Source organism: Chlamydotis macqueenii, chromosome 3, assembly GCF_036417535.1.
Source record: "Chlamydotis macqueenii isolate bChlMac1 chromosome 3, bChlMac1.mat, whole genome shotgun sequence".
NCBI classification, from domain to species: Eukaryota; Metazoa; Chordata; class Aves; order Otidiformes; family Otididae; genus Chlamydotis; species Chlamydotis macqueenii.
The window spans coordinates 77569199-77579055 of NC_141558.1; the positions used below are offsets into that span (position 1 = coordinate 77569199).

General features: G+C 49.9%; 1 protein-coding gene across 2 annotated transcripts; it reads left to right on the forward strand.

The window, feature by feature from the left end:
• Positions 1-1953: 1953 nt before the first annotated feature.
• On the forward strand, positions 1954-6497 carry BATF3 (basic leucine zipper ATF-like transcription factor 3). 2 transcript variants are annotated; one of them, XM_086745132.1, is made up of 3 exons: positions 1954-2042; positions 3263-3367; positions 5867-6497. In XM_086745132.1, exons 1-3 carry the CDS (start codon positions 2007-2009, stop codon positions 6050-6052), a joined length of 327 nt encoding a protein of 108 aa, XP_086601258.1. In that variant the 5' UTR covers positions 1954-2006; the 3' UTR covers positions 6053-6497. The 2 variants fall into 2 exon arrangements, with proteins under 2 accessions (XP_086601258.1, XP_086601259.1); XM_086745133.1 differs by lacking the exon at positions 1954-2042 and adding an exon at positions 2425-2535.
• The last annotated feature ends 3360 nt before the right edge of the window (positions 6498-9857 follow it).

Sequence of the window (9857 nt, forward strand, 5' to 3'; positions counted from 1 at the left end):
GCGCTGTGCTAAGCTGCGTTCAGTGCCCCTAGTCTGCCTGTGTGTGTAGGCTGCTTCAATGCAGACAAAAATCACTGATAAACTGCTGTTAATGTAAACTCAGCTGACTAGACTGCTTTCTGGGCTTGTTTTCTCCTGCATAGAAACACTCTGCCTTTACTGCTGCATTACCTGGAATTACTGTGTAGGCATTTCTACAGATGTACCACAGATAGCTTTAATACTAAGCAGAAACTTTTTCCCACAAGCAAATTTTGACTTCTCATTTCCTTTGCCACTTTGAACAAGAGCAGACTGTACTCAGGCTCAAGGGGACAGTCCCGTGACTTGTCCCATCCTTGTGGGATCCTGGAAACCTTACAGTTGCTGTGAGTTATCCAATGGAGTAGATATTTATTCAGTACTAATAAAATCTCAGTAAATTGCTGAGGACTTGATGCTGTTACATCACCTGCTTGTGCAGTGGCCGCTAAGGGCAGCATTGCTCCTGGAAAAGCGTGAGAGCTTCATGTGGGGTCAGCCCAAAGTCCCTCTGTGGAAGGGGACTTTTCCCGCCAATCACTGTGAAGGGCTGTTTAGGTATTTTGTCCACATAGTTCACAGATTTTTTTTCACAAGAGAATATATTTGTTCTCTGAGTTTATGAAAATATTGGCTACTAGTCCTGTTTATTTCAGTTGTGCTTCAGTTCCAAAGGCAGCGAGGAACCCGGTGCTCTCTTTTTAAGCAACTGCCCCAACTAAGTCTCTGCTCCTGCCATATTTTTACTCCTTTTCTTTAACTGCATGGTGTGATGTGTAGTTAATGCAAGATTGGAGTATTTCAAAAGAGTAGTTGAGAGCAATTCACCCTCTAATTGCATACTGCCTGGAGGGTAGGGCTGCCTTCCAGAAGTTGGTTTAGATCCCCTCAGCTGGAGACCAGCACCGAACCCATACCTGCCACCTCCACCAGCACCCCTTGGTGAGCATCCTGCTGTCAGCATGTTGGATACTGAGGAAGGGAGAAGCAAGACTGCTTTTAAAGAAACCAGGGGGCTGTAAGACGCTTGGGACCCCCAGCGCAGTCTGGGGATGAAGGGTAGGTCAAGGCATTTTGGCGAGAGGGCCCATCTGGGCTTTGGGTCCCCATGGCCGTTAGGGTGGGGAAGGCTCACAGGTCCCCAGTCCTCTAGGGTCAGAGGAGCTCTGAGGAAGTGTAAAAGCAAAGGTGGGGATAGCCTGGAAGATGGAGACACAAGCTGCTTTGAGGTGGAAAAGCCTTGGGGAGAAGAGCTTCCTGCCAAGGAAGTTCTGTTTAGGCTTTTCAGTAATGCTGATGGTCCCAGAGACTAACAGGAAACCCGTGGCAGAGTGCGGACTGCAGTGTGACTGGGACTCCTGGGCAGCGTGGGTCTCTCACCTTCAGCGTGAACTGCGAGCCAGATCTTCCTGAAAGGACAATCTGTATGTACTCAGTTTGCAAACTTTGTAACCTCATCTTCATCTAAGCTGGATGACTCAAACTTCTGGGGAAACCAGAAAAATGGGGAAGTATCCAATTTATGAAGATACCTGGGGCTTTATGAGTGACTGCACCACAAGTTGGGGGCACTTGCCCCTCCCGCAGGGCCACGCGCGTTGGGTACCACACACAAACGCGTCTGTGGACGGTGTTGAAGGACCTGTGGGTGCAAACAAGGCGAAGACAACGGTTCCATTAAAATGTAGGGAAAGTGTTTGGAGGGGAAATGTATGGAAAGTGTTTGGAGGGATAAAAGAAACATTATTCTGCCCGTTAAAATTACCCTCGACGGAACAGTCGAACATAGGGTTTTTTGTCGGCGGCAACTGCGCTTGCAGCAGCCTTCGTCTGGCTTCGCCTTTACAAGAAGCCCGTGGCATTTCCTTATTATTTAAAGGAACAGGGCGAGTAGCGAAAGTGAAAATCGCTCCATCCCAGCGCCGGTGCCGTGTCCCCACGCCCGGCTGTCACCGCTCCGGAGCTGACAACGCTGCCGAGAGCCGATGTCGCAGGAGCGCGGCGGGCAGGAGCGGCAGGGGGTGAGCCGTGTCTCGGCACCGGGCGAGTTTTGGGCGAGGGGCTGGGGCTCTCCGGGGGATTTTCAGGCAGCTCCTGCCCGGCAGCGCCGTGGCCCCGCGGGTGCGGGCTTTCCCCCGGCTCTCGGGGGCTGAGCAAGACCCCACAGTCCCCTTGCCGGGGTGGGGGGCTCAGACCCAGGGCGGCTGGGCTGAGGGGGACACACACACAGTGCGGTCCCGGGGCTCCCGGTTCCCCGGGGAGGCGGGTGCCGGCGGGCGCCATGTGACGGCCATGCGGGCGGCGGGGCGGCCCGGGGGGGTGCCAGGTGCTGGGGCGGCCCGGGGCGGTGCGTCCGCCGCCCCGCCTAGGCCCTGCCCTCCCCTCCCACCCCCCGTGGGCCGCGGGAGCCCAGCGGCGCCCCGGGGCCGGTCCGCAGCCGGCGGGATGTCCTGCCCCGTCCCGGCGGCGGCGTCGACGGCGGGGGGCAGCGCGGCGGCCGAGAGCAGCCAGCGGGTAGGGGCAGGGGCAGGGGCAGGGGCAGGGGCAGGGGCAGGGGCAGGGGCAGGGGCAGGGGCAGGGCGGCGGGGCTCGGCACTGGAGGCGGGCGGGCACATGGGACTGAGTCACGCCGGGCAGAGCCGTGTCGGGGGTACCCGCTCCTCCGGCCCCGGGCATCGACCCTTCCCTTGCCTTCCCTTGCCGGGAGAGGGCTTCCAGGTGGGAGGGTGGCCGAAGGGCCAGCTCCCTGCCGCGGGTCAGCGGCTTCTTCTTTCCCTCCTCCCTCACCCCGGGAGAAGCGGCGGGAGGGGAGCGAGGCCGCTCCGCCGACAGCGGGTGTACGGGTGCAGCGGGGGGAGCCCGGCTTTTCCCTCCCCGCCGCTCACACCGCCCTCTCCTCCTTGGAGCCGGTGTGGGGCTGAGCGGGAGGGCAGGTCCTCGCCGCGGGTGACGGGGGTGCCCAGGTCCCCCCCAACCAGCGGCAGATCCCCTTGCAGCATCTCCCTGGGTATCTCTGCCGGCTTACACCGCCCCGCGTCCCCCGCCTCGGGCCCCGGCCGTGCTGCGGGGCAGGGGGATGCGGTGCCCTTGGCAGGCACCGTCCGGTCTGCAGAGGCCGGGGGGTAGCGGCTGTGAAACGGGGAGTGTGTGCTCCTCCTCAGAAACTGTCACACGCCTGACCTCAGGCATCTTCGTGTGCACCTTAAAATCCAACGAGACGTTTCTGGCTTGTGTCTTCCAGAGTAACGAAGAAGATGACAGGAAGGTAAGGAGGAGAGAAAAAAATCGAGTTGCTGCCCAGAGGAGCCGGAAGAAGCAAACTCAGAAAGCAGACAAACTTCACGAGGTGAATGGGTACTTGATGTTTTGCAGGCACGGCTTGGGTACCGAGTGCGGGACTTTACAGTAAATGGCACTTCTTCAACAGGCGTGGGCCTGCCTTCGTGCTAATCCGGCACAGGGAGCCGTAGGTGTGAAGCAGAGGCAGACGTGCTGCCGGGGTGTCTGTCTGGGAACTGATGCTCAGGTCGGACAGTGCAGCTCTGCCATGGGCAACACTGCCAGGGAGGGAGAGACATGGTCCTGCCCTCGCCTCACCCTCCCTCTTTTGCTATTCCTGTCACTGCCCAGTGAACTGGACCACAAGGCTCCTCTGGGCTAAAACAAACCCCGTTTTCTTCCAGATTGGTGTTAAGCTTGTTGCATTTGCTATGAGTGGATGAGTGCTTGCTGCCTTGCGAAGGGAGAAGGAGGTGGAGGAGGAGGGAACCATGCTGCTTAGTGGCAGTGCTGCCTTAAGTCAGTTCTAAAACTACCGTGTGAGACAGAAATACCCAGTTGAAAAGGCTTCTTAGGAACTTCAAAACCTCCAAGCGTGAGAGCTCGGTTCAGTTAGCTGTTATATTTGTATGCTCTGATAAATAACAGTGGGTGTTTCCAAAAAACCCATGAAAGTAACTGATTCTTCCAGAAACTCTTAATACTTCTTCTCAATATCACAATGCGGTGTAGTTTTCTCAGGTCCCCAGTGCAAATGCTGGAGGACAGGAATCCCCTTTCTCTGGTTTTGGATGTTACCTCACACAACATGGCTTTTGTTGTAAGCCAGGGCTCTTGGGGTAAGTAAGTGTTAGTTCTGCTGCTGTGATTGTGGCTGAGTCAGTTGTTCAGATCTGGGGGTTCAGTGCAGGCTTTTCTCTTTCTCAGTGTGGATGGATCTGCCAATAGTCAGCAGAGGCCAAGAGGGAGAGCATAGGGAGTTTTGGGTTTGGTTTTTCCCAGATCTCCTCTGAGTGAGCGCCTGAGAAAGCCAGGTGCAGGGTACTTCTGCACTGCGGGTGCAGGGTACTTCTGGAAAGGGTAACCCCTGACTTATGTGGAACCATTTCTGGTCCCTGTGTCTTCCTGCAGCCTTTCTGATGTTCCTCCTGAACTCTGGGATTTTCCTCATGCTGGGAATCTTCATTCTCAGGCACACAGGTTTTCCCAGGTGCAGGCAGATCTGGCTGAAGAGGAATTCATTCTTAGCAAGGACAATTTGATAGTCTCGTCCCTGAAAATGGGACAGAGCAATGGGAGAGTAACATTTACTCTAAAACTCAACCCCATAGGGTTTGGGGCAACAAGAGGTGAGCAGAGCCAGAGTTAGCGATGGACAACTTGGCTGGAGTTGGCTGCAGTAATGTGTGAGAAGGATCGTGCCTGCTGTTTTATTCTGTGGGTGAGAGGTGGTGGAAGGGTGTGAGAGGCAAGGGGATCCAAATTTCCGTAGCAAAGGGCAGCAGAGGCAGTGCCGTGCTGCCCAGAGGAGCATCGCATGAGAGGCTCTCTGTGCTGCCAGGCAAACAGGCCTTTTAAGGTGTGTGTAGGCTTTGAAGTTTGCTCTGAAGCTTTCCCGGGGAGGTGAGATTGAGTGGGTGAGTGTTGAGCCCTAGGCCAGCAGCGAGGTGCAGACACCTGCAGGTTTTCCGTGGGCTGGCTCTGAGCTTCTAGCTCTCTTTGCTTTGGGATGAGAAGTCTTGACAGTAGGGACACTCGAAACATGCAGTTAACAAAAAATGTGACACGCGAGTCTCGCGTCGTCACAGATGTATGCCGCAGAGCATCTCAAAACTCCCCTGCAGTTAATAGCAGCTTATTAATTGCCAGAGAAGCCTTAGCTCAAAAGCAGCCTGGGTCAGGGATAACCAAGGCAGCGGGCAGGCCTTCTGGCGACAAAGTGGGGCTGGCAACAAGCTGGCATGATGCTCCCCTCCTCCTGCTCCTGAGTTCCCCAGGCATTTGGGCAGGTGGCTACAAGCCCCAGCCAGGCTGGAGCACGGTGGCTGGCGCCAGGCGCATTGTGCTAGGTGTGAGTCTCAGCCAGCACCGGGGCAAACGGCCTTCCCAGGGCAGGAGCTGCCCCTTCCTGGTGTTGCTGGTGGACAACACCAGGCACTGGGTTTTCCCGGCACCTACCTGTGCTGGGTGCTTTCATTTCCTCTACTCTGACAGTGCCAAGCTGCCCTGCTTGGCCCTTCCCAGCAGAGGCAGCCCAGGGCTGGAAGAGGCCACCATGGGGATGCAGCCACCCACACCTGCAGCCCTGGGCAGTTGGGGAGTCCCTAGGGCCAGTGGCACCTCCTGGTCTTCAGGGCCACAAAAGGAATTGTGGCGTGGTCAGGGCACAGGTCAGAATGCACCTGCCCTGTTCCAGCACCCAGGCTGTGTCTGTTTTCCTTAGCATTTTGCATATTCTAACAAGAAACCACACAGTTTGTCTACAGTTACATGAATATACTCAACGTGGAAGCACTGAAAGGAATGTTTTGACTATGAGTAGGCTTTTTTTTTTTCCTCCTTCCAGGAATATGAGTCTCTTGAGCAAGAAAATACCTCCCTGAAAAGAGAAATCGGAAAGCTAACAGATGAAATGAAACACTTGAGTGAAGTGTTGAAGGATCACGAAAAGATCTGTCCACTATTGCACTGCACCATGAACTTTGTGACTGTACCAAGGCCCGATGCACTCGCCAGCTGCCTGCCAAGATGAGAGCTCTCCTCCGTCATCTTTAAATGCGATGTGTGAAAGTGCCATTAACGGGAGATTTGAAGAACTGCCTACTTACGGTGCAGGTCTTCCATCGAAGAGGGCTGGACTCGACCACGCAGCTCTTCTCCATGTTGAATTGCTACTGTCTTCTGAATCTCAGGAAAACACCAGTATGGAAAAAAGACAATTTGAACTGTGGCTTCTTATTTGGTAGAATCTCCGAGCCATGGTTTTGCATTCAGAAATGTCAAAGTGCGGTGCAGCCCACCATTGTGCGATGGAATGTAGACAGGGAAAAGTACCGACCTTGGGCCAGGATGCCTTTCTCCCACTCATCCACTGCCAGTAACCCTTTGTCACTTGTCATCCATGTATATCACGTTCTGGCTGCTGTTTTTTTTTTCTCTAAACAGGTTTGCTTAATAAAAGCGATGTCCCATCTTTATGATCTTTTCCACCTTCTTCAATAATCAATGCATTTATAACATCGCTACTTTTTCTTTACTGGTCAAATCCAAAGTCTAATGCTAATCTTCCTGTTGGTTATTATTTGCTTATCACCTCTTGAGGTGTGTGTAACAAATGAGTTTTCCCAGTCTTTATTTCTTTAATATCCTCAATCATCAGCCTTGCCAACATTAGTTCTTGGAGTGTTTTATGTCCTAAAATATGGCTTGGCCAATGTCTAATGATGATTGTCAGCTCTGCATGGAATAAAACAAAACGAGAGTTTGCTGGTTCCAGACATTTTAAAAAGCAGATTTTAGAATTTACTGTTTGAATACACCCACTGGAAATTAACCAATATCTTTATCCTTCACCTTGCATATTGCTCCTGGTAAATCTGGTAAATGATGCCTATGGATAGAACAAATTGAGTTTAGCTAAGCATTTTGTTGCATGTCCACACTGAAGATGTTTGATAACTGCTTGCAAGAAAAATTTTGTCTTCCATAACTTTTAAATTTTTTTTATTGAAAAGGAAGAATTATTACAATATTAGTGAGAAATATAGAGAAAAATGCATTAACTTTCTCTGAAGATTCTTAGTAGTGTCAAGCTCTAGAAATGTGAATGCTATAGGATGGGATCCAGCAAAGAGCATTTTTTCTCGCAGTATTTCCCAGTCAAAAAGCACCCTTGGATAAGAAGCTTGACCCCTTTGCCAACTCTCTCACTTCAGCATTTGGAATTTTTTCCAGTTCAACTCATGGGATTAATTTCTCCTCTCACCAGGATCGTAGTATTTATCAGCAGAATAAGATCTGAAATGCCTGAAATATTTTTTTTTTCTTTTTTAGCTTCTTTAGTAGAACCATGTATTGCTGATCACTACCAAGATAGAATTGGGGAAACTGTGTCATCAACTCTGCTTTCTAAAGGGCCCTCTCATGCCATTGTCTTAGGCTAGAAACTCAAGTTAAGAGGCATGAACGGTTGGACTTCTTTAAAAGTTTTCGTTAGGTTATGCCCAAGAGAATTTCCAGCATTTGCAGAAGTAAGCTATCCACAGCCTAAATGCAGTCTTCAAAGTTTCTTGTGGTCCTGTAAGAATGGAGTCATCTCACAAAGAAAATCTGGTGTAGTCCTTGCCAAGGAAAATGAAATTTTCAGGACACTTCAAAATATGTATTTTGGATAATGTCCTTGACACAATTCTGTGTGTCACCCTTAAGAAAGGAAGATATCTTAAGCATCTTTGTCCACTCACTTGCATTCCTTCTGTCCCTGGAAGCCACTGTGTAATTTGGGCAGAGTAGAGGTGTCACGAAGAAGGAGGAGCATAGCGGAAATGAATAACGTTCACACTGTGAAAATTCACTGTAGCTTAGGATGAAGGGAGAGTGAGAAAACATGTCTCACATCTCTTCACTTATGTGCAACTGAGCTGAGGTGGGGAATGGAAAGTAGCTAGTTGAGATCAGGGCTGGTGCAAAAGCATGTTCTCTCCTATGGAGCCCTGCACACCCTCGAAAACAGGAGGAAAGATCCACCACCTTGTGCAAGACAGTCCATCCCAGCAGAATCTTCCTGAAGATTTTTGTCAAATAGATGCTTGCTTCTAAAAGTAGAGGTCTAGTTCCCTGTGTAAAATCCTCCTCCTTACACATTTATTCTTCTAAATATCTGTCTGGAAACTTGCTCCAGCTTATCATTTGGTAGTCCAAGCTCTATTGTATGCTCTTTGTCAGTAAGCAGTATTCTTGTTCTGCGACGCAAGCTTTACTCCACTGTTTCTGCGTTGGGGTTTATTAACTGTACAATGCCTATACAGTGTGTACAGGGGAAGACAGCTGACTTCACAGCAATGTTGTGTGCTGGCAACAGAAACCTAAACCCAAGATTATGCTGCTATTCCTTGGAAGGGCTGGGAGCCCTGCAGGGACCCTCACTGCCACCAGTTCCTTCCCACAACCACAGGGTGTAGCTCCAGCCTGTCCATCATCTCCATCAGTAACAGCGGGCTTTGAACCCTCCGTGGCCTGGGCTGCTGCTTCCCCCATCTGTTGCATCACTTTTTTTCCCAGCGCTATTTCCAAAGCGCCTTATGCATCATTCTTCTGTTTAATAGATGAACCAAGGTATCTCTCACAAACAGTACATTGTGTGACTAATGTTCAAAGGTAGCTGGGAACCCCGAGCAAATGAAGTGAGCAAAATGAGTGTCCCAAGCCAAATAAGCCCAGCATTCTGAAATATTTGTAGAATTAATGTCATAGCTGAATCACAGGTTGAGAAGGACAATGAACTGTTAAAGTACAGGCTTATGTGTCCCTAAGCAAATGATAGGCATGCAGGCTGCTTACACTCTTTGCAGGAGCTGTTCATAAGGATATTGATTTACCGAGTTTCAAAACCCAAAGCGTGTTCTGGAGCCTGGGATAATTGTTACATGAATAAGGAACCAGAAAGAAGAACAGAAAGGAAAAGGCCTGTTCATTAAGGAAGCAACAGAAAGTTCTTTTTCAAATCCAAACCTTTTGCAGCAGGGTATTACACCGTCACAAAAAATGTTTCATACCTATATATGGCTAAAATACCACTTGACATATTCTAGCTTCAGAAAGCTCCCAGTTTGTTTGACTTGTTTGCTGTGAATGTGTTCCATATTATGTTCACATGATTTTCAGATGCAGGTACCTAGGGAAGACCTTTTCTACGTTCAGATGGTGGTTCACGTGAGGAGTACTGTGAATCGCAGTCTTGTTTGTGGATGCGTAATGTAGATGCGGGTTGCCAAGAAAGCTGGATTTTGCCCCTTAGGTTCACAATGAGGGTTACAGTTTGTCTAGATTTGGCTAGTGTGGATTTCCTTTTTGTATCTTCTGTGTCTCTAATGAAGAAGCAAAATGCTCAGTGCAAACTTACCCACAGATAAAAGTATTCATTCCGGGAACAGACTGGGTCCAATTCAGCTATTTGTCTATTCATTTTTTTCAGTTGTTGATAAATTTAAATTTATCATACTTTGAAAAGATAATTTTAGCCTCCAAAGGTAAAAAAAAAATCAACAGAAAGACAAAGTCAAGCTTCCCAAAACTGCTAGTGTGAGTATAACAGAGATCAACTATTATACCTCAAGAGAGTTGATGAGGAAGTCTTGCTCCTTCCCACGGATGTTTTACATTCATGTCTGTGAATATTTGTAAGCCTCTTCATGTTCTCATCCAGAGTCTTGCTAAAAATACACCTTTTAAAAAACGTATTTAAAACAGCCTATTCTACAGACTTTCTGTTCTTTTCCCTGGTACCTTTTACTGCTGTCCCCTGCTCCTTCTGTAATACCTGCTGATCTCACCTGCAT